At 38.9% G+C, this 27,769-nt stretch overlaps 1 protein-coding gene across 1 annotated transcript in view; it reads right to left on the reverse strand.

The window, feature by feature from the left end:
* Nucleotides 1–27,769, reverse strand: part of RBKS (ribokinase) — a gene marked incomplete at both ends in the record, with an annotated part of 68,919 nt that overhangs the window by 10,783 nt on the left and 30,367 nt on the right. Inside the window, 3 exons of the mRNA XM_080342906.1 lie at nt 9,325–9,513; nt 19,478–19,569; nt 24,594–24,758. Of these exons, the coding sequence (XP_080199032.1) occupies nt 9,325–9,513; nt 19,478–19,569; nt 24,594–24,758 (446 nt within the window). The remainder of the gene's footprint in view (nt 1–9,324; nt 9,514–19,477; nt 19,570–24,593; nt 24,759–27,769) is intronic.

Consider the following 27,769-nt stretch of genomic DNA (forward strand, 5'->3'; position numbering starts at 1 on the left):
AGACCTTGTGTGGGCTTCAACATAAAGACAAGGGGAAGAGAACAAATCAAGAACAAGGATGTGGCATGTTCTGCTGCAATGACTTTGACTTGTATTGCAAGCCACAGTTAGCCCAAGAGAAGCAATAGGCGGGTCATTTCCTACTCTGCTGTCAACCTGTATGAATTATACAATTGTTTTATACCATTGTTTCATTTATTAAAGCATCCCAAAAGTGAGATAGCAAAAAGATAGCTTCAAGATATTTCTGAACTCTGCTTCCCTAGACCTCATTAGAATGTAATCTTGGGTCCAGATGTTGGATTCCGTATCCTTCACATGTTCTGGCGCCCAAACAAAACATTTCAGTTGGTGCATAAATGCTGCCAGCATCCCTACTTTTTTCTGTCCAGACAAATCAAGTGGATTAACTTCCAAACTGGAATATTTCTCAGTATGACAGTAGTGGAACCAAAGCACCTGTTTTTGTAGCACATTTCCACAAACTCCTTACAGCTTCTTCAAGAAGCATCCAATGCAAAGCAATGCAGCACTGCTATGTACTTCCTGTTTATGTGGACATCTACAATGATGTCCTGTGCTAAAAATGAGACGGCTGACATCCTAACAAAATTTTTCATCCAGTCCTCATTCTCTTTGAAGAGAAGCATAGAGAAGAAGCTATGGTTTTTACCAAGGGAAGCAGATTCACTTGCCACTGACAAGACAGTCCCTGTGTGCTTTTGCTCTTCATCTACAAAACAGCAGTAAGGAAAGTACTTCACCTTGTGCTGTGAGTACAGAAGGAGTAAATAATGTAAGGTGCTTAGCAACTTTATGTATATGTGTACATGTATACAGAATAAAGCTGTAGGATGCAATGGGACAAAATGTCATGACCTGATATTGATGGTGTGTAGCAAAACCAAGCAATTCTCAGTATCACTAAAGTAACTGAAACAGAAATTCAGTTTCACTAGGAGGTTTTTGTTGCCTAGCACTCTGCACCCTCAGAAGGGGCTTAGGAAAGTAAATACTGGTTTTAATCTTCTTTTTAATTCTACATCTTCATTAAGTACCTCCTTGTAATTTAATGCAATTTGTGGCAAATGCTAATAATGCTTTGGGCCCACTTCTCCCTGCCAGCTGTATCTCTGTTAAATTATGCATTTCCATCTGGAAAGAAACTGCACAGGACTGTAGGCTCTCTTCCACTTCGAGTCAGGAATGGAGAGGGATTTAATTAGATGCTCCACAGTTGAGGAAAGGACTAGAGCAAAGCCTGGGTGGTCTGTGGAATCTTCCACTGGAAAACAAGGCTGCAAATTGTTCTGCACAAGCCTGCTTCTGTTTGCTCATTTTGTTTACATTGTTTGTTCGTACAGATTAAAATAGACAGTTACTGGGCAGATAAACAGTGTTTCCTTCCATGACAATGTTGTCTAGAAGTTAAGAGAGTAGCATGGGATAATATATACCTGTGCTTCATTTTTGGCTACATCACCCCAACTCCCTGTGTAACCTGGAGCAGAACATTTTTATCCAGTGCTTCAGAGCACCTAAATGGTAACATTTTTGTTCCATTGTTCCTATCTGTAAAATGGGGATAATACATCTTTCTGCTCTCTAAGAGTGAAGAAGGCACATCCAGTTTGCAGCAGCTTTTCTCAGTTGGCTGCCAATGCAGAGGGACGCAACTCTTGCAGTTCCTCTCCTCGCTGGATACCTGTGCGCCCTCCGGCCACTCACCAGCCTCCAAAAACTGAAGGGTCTTCAGAAGGTCTGAATCAGAAGCAGCAACTTGTGATGAGCCCAGCAGCTCCCATCTACACTTAACTGTGAGTCAACTCAAACGCAGTGATTTCAGTCATGTGCCCTTTCACAGTTCAGCTGAACTTCACAAAATAATAGATGCAGCTTTAAATAGATTTACAGTGCAGACTGCTGATTGGAGTGTTGGGCAGATTAACTTATTCCTCATTGTTTTTCTGTTCCAAAATTCAATGGATTCCATATTTGTAAAAGAGAGAATGCAGAAGGCTAAGTCAGAAAGTGGGCTATGACTGGAACTAAACTTATTTATTAACCTATTTTGGTTGCGTGTCAAAGAAAGGAAGCTATTATGCTGTCGGTTTGTGGGATGTTAATGGGAGCTCTGGGCATAATTCTTCTGTGTTGGTGTGTGAATAAACCCTGCTGATAGATAAGCTGTTTGTCCGATAGTAACTTTTTCTCTTTCCTTGAAAAAGAGAAGATGAGAGAAAAAAAGAAAATAGAGAGAAATAGATAAAATATGTATAGAGAAAAATAAATCTATAGAGAGAGAAATATAGAGAAAGAAAACAAAAAAATAGAAAGAAAATGAAAAAAGGAAAAGGAAAAAGGAAAAAGAAAAGAGAGAGAAACAAAGAAATAAGAAGAGGGGAAAAGAAAGAAAAAGAAAGAAAAAGAAAAGAAAAAGAAAAAGAAAAAGAAAAAGAAAAAGAAAAAGAAAAAGAAAAGAAAAAGAAAAAGAAAAAAAAGAAAAAGAAAAAGAAAAAAGGAAAAGGAAACAGAAAATGAAAAGGAAAAGGAAAAAGAAAATGAAAAAGAAGAGAAAAAGAGAAAAGGAAAGGAAAGGAAAGGAAAGGAAAGGAAAGGAAAGGAAAGGAAAGGAAAGAAAAGAAAAGAAAAGAAAAGAAAAGAAAAGAAAAGAAAAGAAAAGAAAAGAAAAGAAAAGAAAAGAAAAGAAAAGAAAAGAAAAGAAAAGAAAAGAAAAGAAAAATATAAGACCTTGCCCTCTGTGGTCACTTTAATCCTTCTTGCTACATCCTGGGGTAGGAAAAGGTTAAACACTCAACAACATTTTTCTCTTCTTAGCAAGTTAGAGAACTGTACATCAGACACATTGTCTGCCAAATGCTTCATTTACTACCAGCTGCATTTTTACTTTGTTGAGAGATAGCTGAAATAAAATCACTGTTCTTTGTGCAAACGGCATGCTAAATAATGTACGGCTACAAGATTATTAAATAGCAAAGGCATTTGATAATATTAGAGTCAACCACAAGTCCCACTTCTGCTGATGCACAGAATTTTGAGTAATTAGTCATTGCACAGAGTGTTGTATTTATATCCCCTTGAGCCTCAGACGTTAGGCCACAAAGTCAGGAGACAAAGAATTGTTGTTATTAGGAGGACTGTTTTGGATTTATTTATATTATAAGGCTTTATTTCAGTGTCCACTTCACTCCTCTGGCTCAGGCTTCCTCCAAACCAGAAGATACAGCTAAGTCAGAGACTTTTAGTGTAAACCATATTTTTACAGACAAGACCTCTCAACTTCAAGCAGAAGAACTTCAATGAGTTTGCAAAGCCCCCAAAGAAGCACAACTGGCTTGAGGTTAGATGACAAGCCTGGGAAAAAGGCCTCCCAGGTTCTGTTCTGACCTCTAACAGACTTCTCATGGTTTATATGCAATACATTAATAGCAGCTCCAATTCATGGATGGACAAATTGGGATACAAAGAAGACAAGTAACCCTCCCAAGGATTTACAGCAAGTCTTTTGCAGAGCCCTGGAACTCTTACTCAGTCCTTTGTTCAAATTGCTAAACCACACTGCCTTCTTCAGACCACAATTACTGCACAGGCCTGAATATTGTGACATATCTAAAATTATGTAGCTATACACTTATACGAGGCTTTATTAAAATAAAGATTGTGTAACATCTTCAGAGTTCAATACAAAGCTGCTCAGAGAGAACTCTACTGCTTAAAGACAGCCTTTTAAATTCTCTCCCACAGTAAAAGAACCAGATCTAATATATCGTAATAAGAAATCAGAGGGAGTTCATAGGATTTGAACACAAAACATCTGATGACAAATTCATATTGTAGCAATGAGCCTTCATTTTGCAGAACTGACATGGAAAAATAATGGTAACATTTATGATTATGACAAATAGTATGTATCATCTGTCTCTGAGAATGTCGCACAGAGAAGGACTATACAGAATAAATCATACACTCGTGTCAAATTTCAGGCATAACCGAGTAGATCAAATTTTGAATTTTATCATGTCTCAAAAATTAATTTCCTGTTTATAAGCACGGCACCTCAACCTGTCACTTCCATAGCTTCCCTCAGCAGGTTGTGCACTCTCTGTACCCAAAAAGCACAGCCAGACAGGTAGACTGCTGCCAATGTAAGAAATTATAGGGGATTTTTTTAGCTTGTGCTTAGAAACACTGTGAAGTTGAACATTCTGGCTTTTCCACGAGATTTAAAAGGGAGGCCATGGCTTTCCTGTGTTTACTAAGGCCACCACTTTGAAAAGTGATTCCAAATTTTCATTTAAATATTGCGTGCCCAAATGCCTCCACATGCCTCTACAGAGAACACATCCATGCCTAAGACAGACATTTAGACACCTGATGTCCCGATGGTGAGTGTGCTGATGCAGGGCTTTTGTGCACACAGTGGCATGTATCAACCTAGTGGTCAAGAAGAACCTGATGAAGAGACCTTAAGCAGAGCAACTGTTCTATATGTTTCAAAGACCAGGTGGGATGGAAATCAGAAATTCAGCCTGACTTCCGCAAGCATGTGGTGGGTGTTATTCAGCATCTTGATCCAAACTGGGATCTGGAGCAAACCAGAGGTTACAAAAACTAACCCTACATTACTTCCCTTCCTAAAGTGATCTCCGTGCTGCAACCTGGAAATACAGGGGCTGGCAGCAGGGCAGCTCTGGCTGGCTTAGTCAGAGAGCACCCCATTTTCCACTAATGCCCCTGCACAGGAGAGATTCTGCCTGTGCCCACCCTCCAATTTGAAGCATGGATCCTGGACAGGACACCCCACCTTCAGCTGCCAGAAGCAATCAGAGTAAAAGGCCAAGCCCCAAGCCCCAGGGTGCAGGCCGAGTCAGTGGCCACGTTCCAGCCTGCCATAGCCACTGAGCACCGGATTGCCCCACCACCAGAGGCTGCCTGGCATGGACAATCCTCTAAGGCCCAGAGCCCCTGTAACCTGAGCTCCAGACAGTCCGACTGCCTCTGCAAAGCCCACCTGCAAATCCCAAGGCCTAGGCAGGGCTCTGACAGCATCTCAGGGGCTCCCCTTGGTCCCCAGCTGCCACTTGAAGCCACTGTAAGATCCCATCATGCTTTTGTGCAAGATGGATGGGAACTAATCTCAGTGCTGGCCAAATTCCAGCTTTGAGTAATTACATTCTTCTGACAAATTTTCCTTGGCAGTTTCAATGGAATATAATTAGTAAATGTAAATAGATGTAAATAGTGCTGTAAATTACACTTTGCGTGATTGTCAGAAGCAGAGGGGGAGAGCAGGGGTGAAGGGGCAAGAAGAGCAGAGCTTATCTCTCCAATATGGCTGGTGGTGTGGCCTTCCCTGTCATCAGCCTGCGTGTGCCTCTGCCAGGCTGGCGTGCTCAGGGCTACAGCAGCAGATGCCGCCATCCAGGATCATCATGTGGTTCATCACACAGATCATCCACTTCACCTCAAGCACAATTTTGACCTGACGGTGTTCGGTCATGTCCCACAGCTGTGTTGACAAGCAGCTGCTGTGTTCCACCTCAGCTGTGCTTCTGCTTCAGCGGCAGGCAAACTGCTTCACACACACACACGCAACTGCAAAACGAGTGTATATGATATTATTGTTTTCTACGAAATGCTTATCATCAAATTTGTGAATGGTTTGTGAAACCTTCTGCTACCAACTGAAGAAGTGTCATATAAATGGAATTATATAATTATCCTTCACAGCTATTTTAATGCAGCTTCATGTACTAGTTTCATCTAAAGTGGAAATAGCTTCTTCTAATAATAAAGTAAATGCATATATTTAACTTCATGTAGTCAAGTAGATTTAAAAGCAACTATTTAAAGTAATGAAAATAGATTATAATGTATACCTTTCTTACATTATCTACATATTAGTACTTCTTTGTGTGTCAAATGTCTCTTATGTACGTCATCTGCTTCAAATACAAACTGATAGGGCTAGTGGGCTTAATCAGATATTTCTGTATTTCATACAGAAAATTTGAGGATGGCTTTTCAATAATTTGCTTATTTTTATTCTTATTTAAAATTTGCATATAGAAAATAGCTAGCAGAAACTGGTATAATGAAGGGAAAGTTTACTTTCTTAATAAAAGCTTGCTGCACTATCTAGCTATAACAGGAGAAACAGATGTTTCAGCTTTACAATACCATGTCTTGCAAAACTTCTTTCTAAATGACTATTCGTGCTCTACATGTTTTGGACTGTGTATGGAGAGCTCTGCTAAGAGTCATGGGAAGCATTGCATACATTAGTGAAGCCCGCATTAAGATAATTAGTGCAAAAAAAAAATAATCAACAAGCCTTTTTTTCCCTTTATAGTACTGATTTAGTGTGGCTGAAAAATGCCAGATTTTCAATCTTGAAGATTCATGTTCCACCACAAAGCAGGAGATGGAGCCAACTTTTCCCAGTGTTCTGCCAATAAACTCCTAAATTAACTGTCTCAAGGGCTACGATGAAGAGCCAGGATCTACTGTCTATCAGCCATCAGTCTCTCTGGTGAACCTATGCAGAATGGGGAACACACTACCTGGGACAAGGAGCTCAAATTCTTAATCTTTGTGGCTGTAGCTACCCAAGTGTTTTTTTCATCAGAAATGTTCAGAATTGCTGTGGACAGCAGAGGTGACCAGGAGGCCGTACTGAAGCTGCGCTGCTGCAGAGAGGGCCATGGGCCATAGCAGCAGCTATGGGAAAATTTCCACAGAGGAAGAGGCCTTTGAAGCTCATCTTCTGTCTTATTTGTTTATCTCTTAAACGACAAACTCTGGTTTAATACAGACTGTTTTGAAAAGGTCTCTTTAACCTTTTGCAAATCTATGGTGGGTTATACATGTCATTTAACTCTTTGGCAATAACTTTATCTTTTGCAGGGCCAAACAATTTCAATATGGATACAGGTACATAACCAGATGTGATTGGCTTATGGCAGCTTGAAAAATCACTGCCTGGTTCCTCAAGATGCTGAAGTCTGGGCAGTTTAAGGTATCAATCTTTGTTTAATATTAAATGGCATGCTAAGAGCGTGGACCTGAACAGCTCTGAATACTCTGTGGAAAGGTGACCACTTGCTAAGCCACCTTACAGCTTGAGCTTATTTCCCTGGGGAATGATCTGCTGCGGAAATGCCTCTGAAGAGAATAACATGTCCTACTAGAACATTTTGTATTTATTTTAGTAATAGAGCTATCCGGGTTAGTTGAGGATGACATTATTTTGCTTAGTGTTTGGAAGGGTTGCTTTAAAACCATTTGCTTTCAGGCAAAGTGATAATCAGTCTAAGCACTGTAAGACTTTTATAATGGAAGGCCAACACATCTTTTTTCATTCAGTCTGCAAGAGTAAACCAAGTACAGCTGTTTTACTGAAAACAACCCACTGGTATTTAAGTAGATTAACAAAATTAACTGTGAAAATCCTCTGCTATGTGAAAGCCAATAACCTGTTGGCCACAAGGAGGCAGGGCAAGGATTCAATATGCTCAAAGACATTGCTTTTATTTAATAGAAAAATAGGAGCGTTAAATTAGTTCAGTCATGAAACTCTGAACTGCAAGGCAAGATAAAAAGCACTTTTCAGCCACAGTGTGTGGTTTCAGTATTGCTGTTTTATTCCAAGAGCAGCAAATATCTTAAGATATCAAACAATAGCTGATCTGGCAGCAATTTTCTGCTTCTTTTGAAGATGCAGATCACACATGTTTCTTCTTCATCACTTCTGTGTGATGTAGAGAAAAACTATAACAATAAGCTTTGATAGCAATAGTGGATTTGCCAACTCAGAGCAAGAAGCTGTACTGCTGGGTTCACGAGGTATTGCTCCCAAGCTAGTAAATCCTGCTCCTGAGCAGCTTTGGGAGCTCTGCCTGTGCCTAGGAGCTCTCTCTTGGCACTTCTAATTCCAGGCTAAAAGCAGGTAGAGGCAGTCAGGTGTCTGTAGTCCCCTGCCAAGTACTGTGATGCCTCCCTTAACCAGATCTTTCAGACATTCCAAAATCAGCACTAACTCGAGGTCAAACTTCTAAATGACAAAGGGGTAAAAGAGGAAAACAAAGCTAAAGCATCTCTGTTTCAGAGTTAAATTGAAAAGGATTAAATTCAATAGTGAGAGAAGCCTTTCACACTATCAGCACACCACAGTCCAAATCTGTGAGTTGTCTTCTGCTTTAGAAGAAGTGACTTTACTTCTAGCCCTGCCACTGCAAGCCACTGAGCTAGCTAATTTCAGTCCTCTATGCCTTTGTTCCCTCATCTTTTAAGCAGTTGCTTTCCTTCTTTGTGAAGCGGTATGAGGTCCATGGATAAAAAACATGCTACAAGAACTAGTTATTATTAATGCAATTCAGATATGGAATGCACCAGATGGTAAAATCTCCAGGATTTTAATGAACCATTGTAACAGAACATATGTAATATGACGTTATTATAACAGGCATTTAAATGTATAGTTAGTACATACAACGTGACCTGCTCTGCTCTCAATAACTCCACTGGAATTATTTTGGATTTATGTCAGATAATACTAGGAACACAAAATAGCCCCATATGTGCAATGCAGTAAGGTTTTCATAGCAATGTAATCTTAACTATTGCCTGTCCTGTTTTTATTTTTTGCTCGGGTATTGTATTTAGTGATATGTTAGAGTATGCTTTCTGCATTTAATTCTGAGTAGGAAGTAAAAAAATACCTTTATGTCAAAGACTAAAATGCCTTTGACCAAGTATCCTTTACCTATCATCACAAAATAGGTGTCACGAAGCTGCAAGAACATTTGGGGTTTTTTTTCCACTATATCCTGTAAAAATTTTCTTTGATGCACCTTATGCTTGACTTGGTAAGCAATTCATGCTTGTGTCAGAAGAGTGAAACATTCTGTTTCAGACTGTGAGGGCAGCACTATCTTCTTTCTCCCACAGCATTCGAATTCTGGACAACGTGAACTATATGACTGGGCAAAAGGGAATAAACAGGACCACAGCTCAGGCCACTGGCATCACACTTTGCAGTCAGAGACAGGTACTCATTTCAGTAAAGCAGGAACACGAAGATACTATCAGTATGTATAATAATTCTAGCACATCTACAATACAGACTATAAAACTCAAGTGAACTGACATTTAATATATGAGAGGCTGGAAGCAAGATATCAATTTCACGTCATAAATCAGCCTTTGTGCTAGTGCCCAAAGATTTGGCTGATTACTCATTGCTTTCCCTTAGTGCTCAAGCAGCCTTTTCCAAAGCAAGACAGTTAAACCACAAAAACGTACCGTAGTGTCCACAGCCCTGACCTTCCCAGCAGGAACGTGCTTTGGAATGGGTTCTTCTACTGATATCATCATGCAGCCTTCTGCTCCAAGAGTAACAATTACGAGCTTACACCCTCTTTGTAACAGCATGCGTCCCACCTTTTCAGCATCTTCAAGATTGCCAACTGGGATGCCCGTTAGAATTTCTGCCTGGAAAATAACCCACGCAAATGAAAATCATAATCTGACAGCATTCGTTTTTGGACAACAGTTGCATTTGAAAACAGTATTTAACGTCTTTTAAAAATGTGTATTATAGGATGATCACGAAACCACTTCCTACGCTGATATTCAGCTATGTCTTGCTTCTCGTTTGAAACCAGCATGTACTTCAGGCACAGTAGACTAATGGAGAGCAGCCTGGGCAGAGACACAGGAGGCAAGTGTTCCGTTCCAGCTTCTACAACTTGCCTGGCACGCAACCCCTAGTAAAATCACATTTCTCCCACGTGCCTCGGTTTCTTCATCTGTGAAGTGGACACAATGACACAGCCTTGGCAAAAACATTTTGTGGTCTAATGTGAAAAATGCTACATGGCAACTTGGTCATTATTGTTGGGGGTTATTTATCACCAAATCAGAAACTTTAAAAATTCTTTTTAAAATTCTCGGCTTCAGCTGGAGGGAAAATCTCTTCAAAGAAAAAAAATAATAATTGCTCAACTTTGACCACTCTGTTGAATATATATTTTTGGATAAGAATACCTAAAAGTTATCTGAAGCCCTCTTTGGGCAAAAGCTGATCACAAGATTATTATATATGTCCATAGGCCTGTGTCAAGACTAAGACTCTTCTGTGTTGGCTCTGTACAAACACAGATAAACTCTTCTAAGACATGGTGACCTTAAGTCAACTTTTCCCAGTTGGCTCTTAAAATTAATCTCTTCCAGTTCCACCCAGCTAAGAGCAAAATTTCCCAAAACTCTGCAATGAAGTGTCCAGAATCAAGCATCCTTTTTGCCACTTCATATATTTTCTTGGTGATATAGCACTGTCAAATGTCATGTACTTTTTCTTCTGGCAGGGAAGAGAGTGAGAATGAAACAGGAAAAAAGGGAAGAGAAAATACGTTTGTTTTCTCTGAAACAGTCTAGCAGGTAGTACTCCTGAATAATAGAGTATGCCTTCAGTTGTGAGGAAACAGGCATATTATATTTTGTTGTCTTTACTAAATCTTGTCCTGCTTGCCTGGGAAGAGGGAAGTCCTATTTTATGTTGCACTACAAGGCTGCTGCTGGATCCTGAAAAATGCAGTCTGAAGGATTTTCAGATAACCACCTAGTAACTGGGCAGAGCTTCCACACTCTTAGGGCTTATTTTCAGTGGAAAACTTTGGAATCTATTCACCAGCTACACTTCCTGACCTCTGCTGCAGGGGTAGCTCAGCTCCTCGGGAAACAGCTGCTGAAGCATTTCAAACTACCTTCCTCTGCATCACCCAAACTTGAATTCAGCACATAGGCTTCTTGATACAAGGGATTGGAAACTCTAGCGATTAAACAACCGTGGCACGAAGCAGAGGCCATGTCCGCCGCAAAGAGAGGGAGGGCAGACAGCTGGGGACAGGATCTCCTACAGCCACCCCCCAGCAAACCACCCCAGCTGTGAGTCAGCGCCCAGTGCTGCTGCCACCGACATTTCCTGCGCTCCAGCCTGGCCCGGGAGGGAGAAGCCACCCTTGGGCTCTGCAGAGACAGGCTGTGCCAACACACGCCCCAGAGCTTACAGCAGCATTAGCAGGGTACTTACTGGCTTTAACTGTCAAACTTATGGGACCAAGTTCTGCTGTCCCTACTTAGATAAATGCACAAATACTTCCAAGGGTTGCTGATCTGACCGCTACAAGGCAGAATCTGGTGAGGCAGACCTTGGTGGGCAAACCTGTGTGCTGCTGGGGCAAGGGGGGGGAACACATGCACACCATTTAAAACTCCTTTTTTAGACACACTGATCCCAGGCAAGAATATAGTAAGCTTTAAGTTATAAGAAGGCAACTCAGCCTATCCAGTTTTCTCTGTGGCATGTCACCACGCTGCTCAAACTTCTCTTGCAGCACTGCCCTGGTTTTTAAGCAAATTAAACCTATTGCATTTTTTACAAGGTTGTAAAAGTATTTTCAAATAAGAAAATTATTTCAAAAAGTATTTCACAAGACCTTTTGAATGTATATCTTCTTGCAAGGTTTTCAATGAGCCAATACACCAAAAACAGTTTTGCAGTAACTAAGGATAGATGATAATAAGTAGTATTAAAATATATAAATACTTCAGGCTAATATTTGAGTGTCTAAATAGTCTGTGTCTCTTCATGAATTTTCAGATCTCTGGAGCAGGAACTATGCATTCCTGTATGCAGAACACCTAGCACATCATGTTACAAGAATAAACACAGATTAAAACAAATCCTTGAATGGAACTGGCAAACTGAATTTCCAGTGTACTTGATGACGGGCAATAATTCCAAACTTTCTACCCATGTTGCAAAGGATGAAAGTAGATTTGGTGTTGGTAGAGTAACAGTAAGTGTAATTTGAGTTTCTCTATCTGGTACTTACACTTCGGTAAGCTCATGAGCAAGGTAAGTGGAGTACTTAAATATATTATTCTTCCTAACAAAATACACGTGAAGTATGCTTAGCATTAATGTTGTATCCCTCTTCGTGATTGCTGTGTCCTAAGTCAACAGGATTTTTTGCTTGGGTAGGGAAAGAATTGTTCTGGGACTGATATGTGAAAGGTTTTGCAGAAATCTTTCTTTTCATCTTTATACTGCTTATACCAATAAACACAATTATTTTGAGCAGAGTCTGTATAAAAGTAGATCTTCGACTGCTTGAAACCACTATCATCTAACTCATCTACAGCAGGATGGTAAAACTAAAAAACACTGGAACAAGCTGGAAGAACCATAAAAGCAGCAGAAGCCAGACAGATTCTGTGCCAATAATTAGAGATTGCGGTAAATGTCAACTGATGTTAAATACTGTGGTGAGTTTTTAAGTTCCTCCCTTCAGTAGAATCTTATTTAAAAAACAAACTATGGTACAATTGAAGGAAATAACTAATGGTTATGTAAAGAAAAATTAAATAACAATACTAAAAGCCCAATGTGGACATTTGCCATAGTACTGTACAAAAGAGCAACAAATTAAGAATTTTATTTTTCTGCAGCTAGTCTCATGAAAGTCCTCAGTTAAATAGACCTATTAAAGTAAGACGACATTCCACAAAACTGCTGTCAGAACAAGCCTATGATGGATATTATATAAATAATCTGCACAGAATTTTCTTATTTTTGTTTACAAAAGTGGAAGGGAAATTTAACTGAAGCTTTTAATTTAACCGATATGAAGGTTTTTGGCCATAAACCTCACTAATCTCAGTTAATTCTCCATGTCTCTTTAGGCTGTGGGGTCTCGTCACAGTAAGTTGACACAAACCAGTACTGCTATAGAAGAAAAATGGTCCTGTTTTTCCCCTTCCACTCCTGCCCACATGGCCCACTCCCTCGTGCCAGCACAGACATTTGTGTGGCCAGGAAACTAATGGGATTGCAAGGCAGATCTGTGTTCAAATTAATACCACCCCCAATCCCACGCCACCCCCAAAAGCTTACCCAAAACAATTCACCGCTTTCAACAGCAGTACTACTTTACACTGGCTAAAAATGGGAATGAAACAGTGATATGGACCTAGGCCAAGCGTTCCTAGCTGGGGTGGCATTTAGGGCAGCCTGTGGCTTACACAGCCACTTTCAGGGAGATGTTCTGGATGCTCTGCTCGGCATTTGCAAGACCAAATCTGCAGCGTGGTATCTAGTTTTGGAATCTCTGGCACAAGTAAGACACGGACACCCTTCAGCATACTGCAATGGAAGGCCATAATGATGGTCAGGGGCCAGAGACCAGGACATACCAGAAGAGGCTGGGAGAAGCAAGTTTGTTCAGCCTTGGGAACACAAGGGTAAGGGAGATCTAATTGCTGTCTACAGCAATTTAATGGGTGGGTATAGAGAAGATGGAGCCAGACTCTTCTTGAAGGTACACAGGTATAGGGCTAGAGACAACAGGTACAAGCTGGAACATGGGAAATTCCAGTATTAGGACAAGCTTTTTCACCACAAAGGTGACGAAGCAGTGGAACAGGTGCCCAGAGGTCATGCAATCTTCCTCCTTGGAGAATCAAAACTTGACTGGACAAAGCCCTGAGCAATCTGACCTAAACTGTTCATGTTTCGCCATGGTGTAGGACTAGAGACCTCCAGAGCTCTGTTCCTACCTTCTATGAAACTCAGCAAATATAAACTGGTGAAATAACCAGGAGTGTTAATTCTTTCCTAGAACCATAGAATCATTCCAGTTGGAAGAGACCCTCAGGATCATCAAGCCCAACCACAACCTAACTCTAGCACTAAATCTTGTCCCTAAGAACCTTGTCTACAAACCTTTGAAATTCCTGTATGGATGGTGATTCCACCGCTTCCCTGGACAGCCTGTTCCAATGCTTCACAACCGTTTCTGTGAAGAATTTTTTCCTAATATCTGATCTGAACCTTTCCTGGTGCAACTTAAGGCCATTTCCTCTTCTCCTATCCCTTGCTACTTGGTACCTTGGGGAGCAGTCCATCATTTGGACTGCTTTTTGTGCACCTACCACAATGACAATGTTGCAAATGTTCCCAGGTACTGCTGGAACAGAAATAAGAAATAATAATAGGGAAACTGTGCCAGTTTTAAGGCTAACCCATCTAAAACTACATACGATCATTTAAAATATTTTTAACTTTAAATATTTAAATACAGTAAGCCAGTTGGCTACAAACTTGGCTTGTACCTTAGGAAATTTCTTTGAGAATGACAGAAGAACTCAATCTCATTAATTCTAACACGTGTGAACAGTCCCAATGAAGTAGTGAGGCAGATTTGGTGTATAAGCAATTCACAGTAATTGCAAGATCAGGCCACAAGCCAAGCTAATTCCAGTTGTTTCAAATTATACAATTTTTACATATGCACAGGCAGAAATACTTATCGTGCTAGAATAATTAAAAACTGATTGAAATGAATTGGCTTGAAGCTATTCCCTCCCCTCCCAAAAGTAACATCTTTCATTTTAGACTAAATATGGGAAACTTCATAGTTTCCAGCAACTGATAAAATGAGGTTTAGAACAAAGTTGGAATTAAAATATACTGTGAACTTCTGGCAACTTCTATGTAATGAAGTAATAGTAGCTTTCCATTGCTTAGAACAGAAAAAGTGAATTCAAGAGGTGTTCTCAAATATTTTAATTCTAAGGGACCTATTTTTTTTTTTTTACTACTAGATATATCAATTATTTTTTCTTAAGAAAGACTATTGCTAGTATTAATCTCTCTATATTAATAAGCAGTATCTTAATTCAAGATCTCTAATCCAAGAGTCCGGATATAGTTTTATAAATCTGATATTCTTTGAATCTTGTAAAAGTCAATACTGTCTCTCGATTTTGGACATACTAAAAAGAACTTCCATTATTAAAATTTCTTCCAAAAATGATCTAGCCTCTAGTAATAGACAATAACACTTGAAAGGAAAGAGTAAGATAGTATCTAATTTTCTGTATTATTTTTATACATCTTGCAGCTTTTTTAAACAAAATCAGCTATTAACTTATATTTAGTTGTACTGCTTTCTACCACTGAAGCCCCAAAGTATTCTGCTAGCATTTAATTAAATCTTTGCTAGGCCTTTCTTATTTAGATCAGAAGTCTGATACCCACTTTACATCAGGGAGAAAGCAGTTCCCAGTTTTGCATTAAAAATAGCCTGACAAGCTAAATCATTTGTTGTAAGCATTTAGGAGTTTTCCTTCTCTTCAAGGCCTCCTTATTATTCTTTGGACAGAGAAGCAGCTGTTCTTCAAAACGTTTAGGACCAAAATAAAATCGCTGATGTGCAATTTATTTTGGTTCCTAACCTGTAGGGCTGGGTAATTGCGTGCACACACTAAAGGAGAAAAACAACACATGAACTGCATTGACGTTGTGGTTGTGCCCAGAGCCATGCCGCAGCAAGAAATCACACAAATACGTGGGAAAAAAATGGCAAGTATTCCAAAGAGCTCATCTTGTATAGGGTTGTCTCTTTTTCAACGTTTATATAATAGATGACTGAAAAGAACAACCATTGGTTTTCACTAAGATGACATTGGATACATTTATTTTTCATTAGAAGAATTAAGGGAATGGAGAACTAGCACATTCCTGCACAAACCTCAGGGATTAGGCTGTGCTACATCTGGGAATTAACAAACCAGTCTCAACAAGTTTGATCTTTCTGGGAAAAGATAAAACTGAACTCCATGCTAAGCAAAGAAAGAACTGATAACCTTGCAAGATTTGTTCTGAGTTTTTTTGTTCATGAACCACATAAAAAGAAAGTCATGTCAGACATAAAAAAAATTTATTATTGTAACAAGCAAGAGTGAAAAGAACAGCTTGTGAAGAGCCTTCTAGACAAACTAATGGCAGATAACTCACTGATAGTATAATTTTGTTTGCTTCTCTCCAGCACATAAATCCATAAGAACAAGCTGTGCTGTTATACCAGATACTGCATGTGATTTCATTAAATCCTAAGGCATTTAATGAAGGATGGAGTATAAATCGTGATGTTGTATTTGATATTCACATGTTTGCGACCCGACATACCATGGCTGCCTGAAGCCTTAGCTGACATTTTTAAACTTTTATTCTGTGACAAAAGCATCACAGATCAAAACTCCTGACCTTCATGGCAGTAAGTAACAGAAGCTTTGGACTCAGTAATAATTCAGCTAATCACAAGGACTACCCATTTTTTCTCATTTTTAACGACAGAAACTCTACACATAGTGCATGTATGAGATGTCTTAAGCTAAATGGCTAGCTTTGTGTTCTACAGCTAACATAATCTGCTGTTACAAACGTATCATTCGCATGATGTCCACAAACCACAGGATTTTATCATTTAAAAGTATTTCTTGGTGAACAAGAAAGATAAGGAAATTTTGTTAAAATGGTGTGGTAAATTTAAACAACTGGTAAATTTAAACAACTAAGAAAGCCAAACAAAGCAATAAAAAATATGGCGCAAATTTAATCCTGTCTTAGCGTACATATCTGTGTTACAAAGAATGTTTTAGAAGCAGTTGAACTGCATAGCTCTACAGAGTTCATCTTTAAACCTCAGATGATTTATTAACTATTTAAAAGACTTGGTAAAGATAAAGTAGAAATGAACTACTTTTTTCTGGTAGTACCTAAACATCCCAAATAAAAAATAAAAGAACCCAAAAGGGATAAAGCTGGAACATAAATAGGATTTGGGGCAGAAGGGGCAATGGAACTGGAACAGAACATCTCAGGAAGGCAGCTTTAAGCAGCACGTTCAATAAATTTGTCCACAGAGAATAATCGTTTTTAAAATCCGTAAAATAAGAATGGCCACAGTGGCTCAGAGCAAAGGTCCATCTTATCCAATTGATCTTTTCTGACTGTGACTGCCAGTTGATACTGAGGGAAATTTAAAAAAAAAAAAAGTATAGAAAGATATCTTCCCAGCATATATTCTGGATCATCAAAGTCTTTAAGTAGTTCCTAGTTTAAGATGACGAAGGAAATGCAGATGTAATTGGTTGAATGGACAAAGTTAAAAAATTATAACTATCTTTAAGATCTGCGGAATTAACTTATGGCTTTTAAGTGCCATACAGAGATGTGACTGGTAACCTTTATTTGGGTATGTAAACATGTGTCTCTACATCAAACTTCTCAAGTGCATACATTACAGGGATCTGAAATTAAAGAAAGTCATGAAAGAAAACAGAAAACAGATGGCATATGAATATATAACAATTACTAAAAAACCAACTTTCAAACTTGTGACATAAGAAAAACAAATGCTTCATTTTTCCTCTTTTCTCAGTAAAAAGAAAGGAACAATGGCAATAGTTCAGCCCTGAAAATCAATTCAATAACAAATCAGACACACAGAGAGGGTGAAATCAATTGATTATTACAGTTGTGCTAATGTAATTGATTTCATTGTAAAGTATGAATAAGTTGTTGCTAAAAGCCAAGGTATTTATGTTCCATTTTTGTTCTCAGAATATGCTGTCCAGTCCCATGCTCAGAACTGTGCTCTTGTGATATGGCTGTTAGGAACTCCCATAGGTCTGCCTTTTCCATAAACTCAGAAGAGATGAGCCTCCTCAACAGCAGAGAGCATATTTCTGTATCTGGCTCTGCATATAGTGATCCCAGCTATCTTCCAATGGTAATTACTTTTTAAAAGAAAAGAGCAGAAAAGAATGCAGACTGTACCCCCAGCTCTGCAGGAAAGGTAGAAGAGCGAGCAGGGATCTATTGCAATTATACACCTGTATTTCTTGTTCTCCAAATAGAAGTAATTTTCTCTTCTCCATGTGGTGGTAATAATAATAATAATACACCCTGGCTCCAGCAAGCCAAACTTCTCAAAGAATGTCTCTTTCAAGACTGTCCTCTAGCAATAAAGTATAACAAAGGGTAAACTTCAATGGGTGTTGCAAAGAGCATTGAGAGAAAAGTCTGGAATAGACAAGAAATGGAAAACAAAGTTTTGTTTCTAACATGTGGGGGATAAGTTTTCACAGGGGAAAAAAAAAAATGAAACACAAACTAGTGACATTATGAAAATATCAAACAACGAATGACATCTACTAAATTGTTGGGAGAGTATGGCTGTTCTCGGCCCAAAATGTGCACCTCTGTGCTGCTTAGCAAATCCAGGGGCAGTGTCCAGGCCTAAGTGCTTTCTGAAAGCATGAAGAAAACACTGCATGGGTGCCCTGAGGGTCCTCAGAACAAGACTAAATACTTTGCGTTAGCATTCTCTTAATCACATGTAACAGTTCTGATGGCTGTGGGACAAATGACAGTGCAAATGATATAACTTTCAGTTCCTCTGGAAACTCTGCCTTCTAGAGACCTGAGGAATCCTGGCATCTCCCACCTTGCTATTTGGCCAGTTCCTGAATGCTCTACCTGAATGGACTCTCTGAATTTGGCAGACATGTCCTGAAACACCCCAGAATAAAATTCAGACGTCCATTTGAGTTACTTAGACTGATGCTTAAGTGCTAGAAGATTCATGAACTGAGAAGTTCCAATATGGTTTGTAATGGGATTTATCAGAAATTTCAGTTGAGTCTTTAAGAACATACTCTGACAGGCATTGTAATCAAAAACTCCTATAAGTAAGCAGGGCCATGCCTTTCTCTGAGCTTTTCCCCCTCTCAACCCAAGGATATGATGTTCATTGCAGAACTCATGTTTGTTGGAGATAACCTTAACTATGAACAGGGCATGGTTTCTGTCCACTAGGTTGCTTCTCCCACATTCCTGTTTGTATAACAAGAGGGTGAGGGGCAGAAACACAGCATGCATTAATGCTAAAAAATATGAAATGTAAATGACGGCCTTATGAGATGAGTTTTATTTGCCTCTTGTGACAAAAAGAATTTCCTCTGGGAGAAATAAAACACTTGAATTAGAAAAAAAGAGGGAAAGGAGGAAAAGAAAAACAACAACAAAAAAGGAAAACATACAGTTGAAAGGCCAGAGAAACAAATTCACTGAAAGCAGATGTGACAGGAAGAGGCACATGAAGGCACTATTTACAATCAAGTGCAGCATGTGTGCATCACCTCCTGGCAAATGAGTTTAAAACTGTCAGAGCACTACAGCTAGTGCATTCCTGCTAAGCCTGTCAGAGGAGCGCAGAACAAGGATGAGGATCTATTTCAATATTCACCGCTCACTGATAACATTTTTAAAGTGTCCTTTTATGGATTTGCTTCACTCATCTACTTGTAAGAAAGGCTGGACACAACTTTCCCGCTGCAATTCATTTAATTTTGAGTGCAGTCTACAGGTATTCTAGAATACTCCTCTTTGCTCATTAGGTCAGGGATTAAACTTGTCACCTCCAAAAGTCCTACACCAGAGGAGCATGCCTCAGTTTTCCTTGTCCCTATGCTGCTTTTCTGAGAACAGAAACTCTGAAATGTTATTGCTTAAGACTCCTTATTTAACATGACATATGACCATTACCTCAGTTTCATTGCAGCAGAAGATGTCAGAATAGGTATAAAACTGTGGATCTAGGTCAGCAAGGGCTGGAGCTGGATTAAATAAAGTCTTTACTGAAAAAAAAAAAAAAGAAAATAAAAAGAAAGTCTAAATCTCTAGTGTTTCAGATTCACAAATCACTACCACTATGGTTAATTCTCAGCCCCCACCAATGTTTGTTATTAACACAAAAATGGCTCTCAGTTTCTGTGTTCTCATTTTATAGAACTGCAAAAAGTTTTGGCTATTACATTAAAGTTTCCTCCTAGTTCATGTGCAGGCACCTGTCATGATGGGAACATGACAGAAGAGTAACAGAAAAAACAACCAAGAAATTATTAAATTTAAACAAAAAGCAAAAAAGCCTTAGAGAGTAATGCAATTTGTTTAACTGATGATGCTTCTTCCAGGATTTTAATAAATTTTACAAGAACTGATTTAGTTCTAGAATTTTTTCAGTGCTTTTATCTGCGTTTTGTAGATGAAGAAACAGGAATATGGAGTAACGAAGGACATGTCCAGACAAGGAGTTAAACACGCTTCTGAATGTGTTACCTAACTTGTTTAAACTGCCACATTATACAACTGTAGTGTAGACGAGGCACTGTATACTTTTAATATGCTATCTGGCAGAGCTAGACCTAAACTTAACACGTGGTAGAATATGTTAGCTAACCGAACTTTAAACTGTAGCCTAAGGCCACGTGTAACAGCAGAAAAGGTTTGTCATGAGGACAGTGTGAGTGACTTACTCACTGCTAACACAGGAAGTCTGCAGACTTGGTTCCTCACTTTGCCAATTTTATGATTAATACTCCAGTGTCTTAACCACAAGGCCATCATTTTTTTAGATAAAGCACACACTCTTACTTCAGAAATATTCTTTATAGTAAGTGATCAAATCTTCCAACTTGGATGCCTAAATTTTCAGTCCTAAAAGCATATTTAGACCCAAAGCTACACCACATAATATTCAGATACTCTGAACACAATCCCAGTTAATGCCTTAGAAGAGAAAGATGCACAGAGAGTTCTGAAATTTGAGTACTGAGAAGTTTAGAAGATGACCTTTTTGATTAACACTCAGAAAGTTTGAGCCTTTGACTGTAGAACTTTATGATGCCTCTCTACCTGCCTCATTAAAAAGAGTATTAAAGCGACAAAGGTATTTACTCAGAGGTCATGAAATGCAAGGATTAGGATTTCCAATGAAACCTTACTTTGGCTCCCTTATATTATTACAATACGGTATGTATTATAATAAACTCTTTAATTATATGATCGCATACCACTGAAAAAACAGCATGTGATCACATAATTAAAGACTGCAACATAATACATATGCAGAAAGGAGACAAATTAAGGTTTCACAGGCAAACTTAACTCTTGCATTTCCTATTTTCTGAATTGCAACCCTAAAAAATTTCTTTTTAAGCACAAATCTTTAAGGTACACTTTCCTAGGTAAAACAAACAAACAGTGCCTATTGGGAAGAAAACCTCTGTCACATGGTATCATAGTGACATATACATGGGTCAGCAGCAGCACTGGAAGTGTTCCAACTTGAGTTTTAAGTAATACAGACTCATTGTGAACAGGGTGTAGCACGTTGCTATTAGTTTGCTGCCATGTTTAATATCTGTTGAGCAGTGGGGAGATACAGGGATCCTAAGATGCTCTTTTAGGCTGTGAAGAAGAGCATGGCTTGTCAACAGGGCAACTTGTTTGGTATCCCTGAAGAACACCAAGTTATTCTCTGTCCTAACTCTTTCTCCCCCTTTGCAAAGATCCATTCTCCTCACCTGCTGTCCATTCTTTATGCCTGCTATAGGCACTATACAATATTAACCTTTTTCACTCAACTTTCATCACATCATATCTCTTTGCACCCCGTCTCCAATGCTTTCTTTGTCCCATTTCCAGTACCCACAACCTATTCCCTAACTCTACCTCCATATTCCAATCTCTATTCAATAAATCCTATTCTCTGTTCCAATTTTGTTCCCCTTTCAGTTTCCCTCTTCCTTCTTCCTCTACCACCCCCAAATTCCAGCAAATCCCTCCTACACTTTTGTTGTCTGAAACCTACTCTTCCCTCCCCACCATTCCTGTCCAGCTTTTTCTCTTCTGTATTCAAATGAAGCAAGCTCCTACCCAGCACCTCCTGGGCCTACAAGAGGTCTTTAGCAGTTTAAAAGAAACTTCCAAAAAACAGATTCAGGAATTACATGGAAAGTCATGCTGCCCAAATCGACAGCTCTCCATGTGGACAGACTCTCAGGGGAAGCTAGCTGTGAAGCTCTAAGCATTTCTCAACTCTATGGGAAAGGTAGTTATTTTCTAAAGGCAAGTAACACTGTAAAAATCAGGCAGATTTCCATACTGTTGTAAAGGCTTAGCTTTAAAAGAAAGTGCTCTTGCTATCGAGTCTTACGTACATTTTAAGGTAGACAGTATTCATAGTTTAAAATGGGGCAAGGTGGGAGGCATTTTTCTGTTGCCTCGTTTCTGTAGCCACTACGCTTTGGCAATTTTTTTACAAATATTATAATTTAACCACAGACAAACAGCTCTTATGAAAAATTGGAGCCCAAGATTAGAAAGTTGAAACACCCAAAAAACAGACCCTTTAGTTTCAAGTGACAGGCAACCTTGATAACTGAGGCTGCTTCCAGATCTGGTTATGATACATATTCATTCTTCACTGCAATATTGATAGGCTGGACATTATTAGCTGTCTTTTATAGAATCTGTAATTACAGAAGCCCCAAAACTGCTTTATGGACTTTCATATACAATAGCATTTTGCCCATCAATTAAGTACTCTCCCTCTTGGAAGCAGCAGCAGCTTCACAACATGTGGCCATTAAAAACCTAGAATTTTCCATTCAGATTTCCACTACAATTTATACTCGCTTCATACAGTTATTCACAACCTTACCTCCCTCCCTCTTCCCTTTCTTCTCCCCAAGATTGTCACAAGATCTTTAATAATCAGTGCCACAATGAGAGGATGTCAGAACAAGATGCCCCTCTCTAGTGTACAGATCCAGGTGACGTTTACTGAACAGAAACAAAGCGTTTTCGCCTGTGTGTCCACATTCTTTCTCCATCTTTTTGTTTATTTCTTTCAGTAAGAATGAAAAAAAAAAAAACCAAAAAACAAGCAAAACCCCCTTGAAGCAGAGGTTTGAGGCATCTGGGTATGCATCTGTTTTAAACTAAAATAGTCTAGTGCACATCCTAACATGCAGTACTGCATTATACATGAAGGTATTGCAAGCTAAAAGAAGGGAAATTGCATTAACAATTTACAGTTGGCTAAGGATAGATTTTTACAATCCTACAAATGCAGCTGTTTACTTAGATTTGACTGTACATGACATGTGAACATGTGTAGCCTGTTGCTTTAAAGCAGAAGCAACCAAAGCTTTCCTGATGTGAGAGATGCACAACAACAGACTGACAGTGCAGAACTGTAGCTGCTCTCCCTGTCCCCCAAATATACATATATCTATCTGTCTAAAGTTGCTAAATGCTTCCATGTCTGTTCCATATACCAGGGTTGGATTTTTTTAATTGCCTTTAAAGAAAACTTATCTTCTGTCACAGGCTGGCATCTTGCTGTATGAGAGTGACAAAAGTGTGAAGCAACTTCACCAAAACTATGCATAGAGTTAGAAGTAGACAAAATAAGTTATGGCTATTGACTCGTGACTCAACTGTATTCCATTAACCACTACATTAAGAATGCTTTTATCCATTTTTATAAAATACAATGAAAAAAACAGAGTAAGCTCTTTTCCCCATTTACTCCCTAAGTATTTCAGGCATCCAGGTGCTGCTCAGTTTTCTAAGGTTTGAAATTTTTATTTGATTTGCATGAACCCAGTTTTGACATTTCAAACAGAAGTCAAAATAATTTTTCCTCATGCACAGTTCTGTTTATAGAGTTTATGACTATTACCACCACAGTTTCAGAGCCACCCTCTCCCAGCCTCCTATCTACCATAGCTGCTTAAATCAGCACAAAATACATCAACATGATGCATAAAGTTCTGTTACACCTGACATCTTCCCCAGTGCATGAACACTAGTGATCACAACAGATGCACAACAGATCTCTGTGCAGAAGAAGGACTGAGGACTCAACAATCCCAACGTGCTTTGATCTGCTGGAGCAAGCCTGGGCCCACCTGCAAGGAACCAGTCAGTTCTGATCCTAATTCCATCCCAGACCTGCTGCATGATTGACCATACTATGAGCTGTACACCCCCAGTCTTGTCTTCTGGATAGACAAGAATATATTTTTAATCTCATATAGATGCCTTCATTGCATAATTATTTACTTAGCGTTTAAATACAGAGGTAATTGTGCTTGAGTAACTGAAAGCATTATAGGCACTTAAAACTTAAACAAAACCACCATATCAGTAGCAAAACCCCATCCTGTTCAATCAAAATGTCAGCTTTCACCTGCATGCTACACTGAAGGATCAATGACCTACATTTAAGAGTATAGCACAGTAACAATTTACTAATAATTTCACAGAGCATGACTCTGTCTGTTCAAAGGCAACGCGCCATGTCACACTCTAAGAATTTTGGTTAAGAATAGAAAGCATTTTTTTTTTACTTTAAGGATGCTAACTTCTATATAGAAAACCACAGCCATACCTACTGCTAAGCTGGGAGAATAACGTCATTTCACACTTTATTGAGTGTGGAACTTCACTGACTTGCATTCATTATGCCTGTTCTGCTCTGGAACAATACCAGAGTCAGGCCCGCGGTTACTGACCTAACAACATTATACTGTATTTAGTCACATAGGAGGAAAGGCAGCACCAGACATATACAGGGACATTATAAGGGCATGGGTTGATTTGCCATTGAAGGTAAACACTGCAAAAATTTTAAAACTGAATTCAGTTTTCATTAGCATAGCATGAATTTGTTGGCCATTGTTTCATTTCTAAAGAAAACTAGTATGACAGAAACAAGAATAGACTGCAGGATCTTTATTTAGAAAGAAAGATTAAGAATATTTTTCATGCAACACAAATGAGGGAGACAGAATGGCTTATGTTAAATTACCTCCACTGGCATGTGCCATTTTCAGAGCTTCAAGAGAAACAGCAGGGGTTATTTCTAGCTGGCAAACAACCACTTTGGCGTTACAGATGACATCAGAAGCCCTCTTCAGGTCTTCAGAATTTAAAAGCAGGTTGGCTCCTGGGACTATGACAATAACATTCTGTCCTGAAAGAGAAGAGATTGCGGTTTTTTACATTAACTTTTGCAATAAAGAATGTAAACCAACTCCTTGCTTTTCTACAATACATTTCAGATGAAGATTGCAATTTTCATTCCAAAAACACCCCAGTAAAAATGTAGGCATTACTGGCATTTTCAAATATCCAAGGGTTTCACAAGATAATCAAAAAGGTCAATGGGCTAATGGATACTACACTGCACAGTGAATGCAGTACATATTTATTCGGGAAAAGTCACGTATGGGCTTATTTTGGTGTTTTCTCTGAACTCTAAAGAAGCACTGTACTAGTCACAGGGGAGATGAGCGACATACACTAAGGCTGATATTTGCAGTTTCCTAAAATATTCCAGTAGCACTTGAAAAGCATCAATGTGATTACTGAATTCATATGCCAAAAATGCTATAAAAATTTTAATTTTCCCATCAGCTGGAAACAGAGAATATTTCACAAAGCTATGAAAACTATGCATGTTCTGTAGGTTTCAGAAAAACTGACTTGCTCCATTTGCCTGTGACACTTCAAGTTAGGGCCCATAACCATCACGAAAACCAGAAGCAGCTTGCCACCAGAACCTAGAAAGGTAACGCCTGTGTCTAAGGAAAGCTTAGTCAGAATTGAGTTGAGTAAAGAAAGAGGGTGACAGATTCTTCTGCACTTAAAGCTGGCCAGTAGAAGAGCCTAAGCAAAGCTGTAAGTGTGAAAGCACCGCAGCATCTCAACACTCGTCTAAGATCCTTTTCATTCTTGTAGTTTGTTTTACAGTTAGGTGAGGAGGTTCATTTACGTAGGTTCCAAATATTGTTTTCCTTCAGACATGCAAGTAGCCTTCTTTTATTACAGTTTCTTTCTTTCTTTTTTTTTTTTCTTTCAATCTCTGTTACAACACCTAGAGACCTTCAGGCATGGGTGCCTTCAAATTAAAATTTATTATTAATCACTCAGGTATTAAATTCAATAAGTCTGTTGCTCCTTGATTTACGGGCTCAGCCTGCCCCCGCTGAAGATTCCTTTAAAGACTGCCAATCATTAAAGGCTACCAATTGTGTAATGAACTGAATTACTCTGGAAATAAATATTTATGTTTTTAAATACATTATTTTTGTTGAATGCAACTTCAAAGTCCTTTGAATAAGAAACGTGCAAAGCTTGTCTCCCTAAATATGTTCTGAAAAGAAAGCAGGACAATGGAAAGTATAATATAATGATCTCAGAGGGAGGGGCCCAAGCTTTCCAAAGCAATTCTGCTGTCAATGGTTTGGTACAGAACAGCTGCATATGAAAAGCAAAACCTCAGCACTTAAAGCCAACGCCCTGCTTTTCAACAGACAACGATGGGCACCTCAGATAATAAAAATAAAAAAGAAAAAAAAGAAAAAAGAAAAAACTTTCTGCAACAAGGAAGTGCTATCAAAGACATCTGAATCCTGCTGAGGAAACATTCAAAGTCAAATTGCACCTATTTTGCCAAGTATATATTTTGAAAGCTTATAGGCCGCAGCAGTGCAAACAGTAAAATGCAGGGAATCAGTGGAACAAGAATATATTTAATTCCTGCCTGGACTCTGTGCTACCTAGATTCTCAGACTCTAGCCACATCTTGCTGCATTATCTTGCTGAACTATTTAGCTGTACTGACATGTATATTATTATTAGGCTTTAGAGCTAATGGCCCAAGGCGATAAGGGAGCCTGTTTGCTTAAACTCATATGTGCAAATTCAAGGTAGACCATGCTGCACTGGATCACAGTCAGAAGCTTTTCTTTGTAACTACAACAGGTCAGAGACTTCATGTCTGCTTTCAAACCTGCCAGGGAAATGCAGCACCTACTGTGGTGTATCAGACCGGGCGGGCTTAACCTGAGCTTTCGAGAAAAAGCCACGTTCTGTTCTTAGCTACCTATATCACATCAACTGTGAATGACAGCAGCCACCACAAACTTGCACCGGCGCGCATGAAAGCAGAATCTGGACCCACACACTCAGAATGAATACCAGAATTTTGTATTCCCAACAACCATTTTGTTGAAAGCAATTATTTCTTGCCAGGGAAATCAGATGGGAAATTAGCACCAGGGACAACAGAGTTAAAGACAGATGGCAAAGAGGGGTGGGATTCATCTTGTCCAACATTAACTAATTTTTAAAGTTTTTTAAAAAATCTACATTCTAGAAAATGCTAAGAAAAATAATTTCTAAAAATTAGTTTTCTAGGTTCCTTCAACAAGGATGAGAGACAAAGAGTTTCAGTGTTTTTAAAATCTTATATATCTTAGATATCTGTTTGAGGAGGAGATAAACCGTTGTCTGGAAATGTCTGTGTATCTCTGTTAACTCTAGGTGAAGCCTTAAGTCGTACATCTAATTTTGAAACAGCTCAAGCGAGGTAAAATGTTACCCATGCTAAGAATGAGAAAAATACACTTAGTGCATTACAGGTAGCTCTAACATATCTTTACTTAGAATAAGAATTCTCAGTTTTGATGGGAGCATCTATATAATTTCAAGTTTTGCAGACATCAGCTAAAATACCAAGGGCCACATTCACAGTTCCTATAAGCTACAACAGCTAAGTGAAGTTGATATAATAGTGCAGGCTTACATCAGATAGGGATTGGGTCTGAACAATACTTAAAACAGTGTGAATGCTACATATGTAAATACTGTCCTCAGCTGGGCATCTAAACCTCCTACTGTCACTTCTTAGAAAGATGGGTAACTCAAGCTAAACTTTTTCTAAGTGTCATTTATAGTTGCCACCAGATGAAAAGTGCCAATGGAAAAATCAAAGGCAAACCAGTGAACACCACAGTGCAATAACTCTCACTTTTTAAAATGGGATGATGAGCTTAAAAGCCATCAGTAGTGCTTAGAACTCACCAAAATCTCAAACAACACAATTATAACAACAGCTGCAGAGCTTCTGCATAATAATTCACAGGGAAAAAAGATGATATTTGTGACCAGAAAAGAATGCTGCAAGAAAAGCATCTGCTG

Source organism: Nesoenas mayeri (assembly GCF_963082525.1).
Source record: "Nesoenas mayeri genome assembly, chromosome: 3".
NCBI classification, from domain to species: Eukaryota; Metazoa; Chordata; class Aves; order Columbiformes; family Columbidae; genus Nesoenas; species Nesoenas mayeri.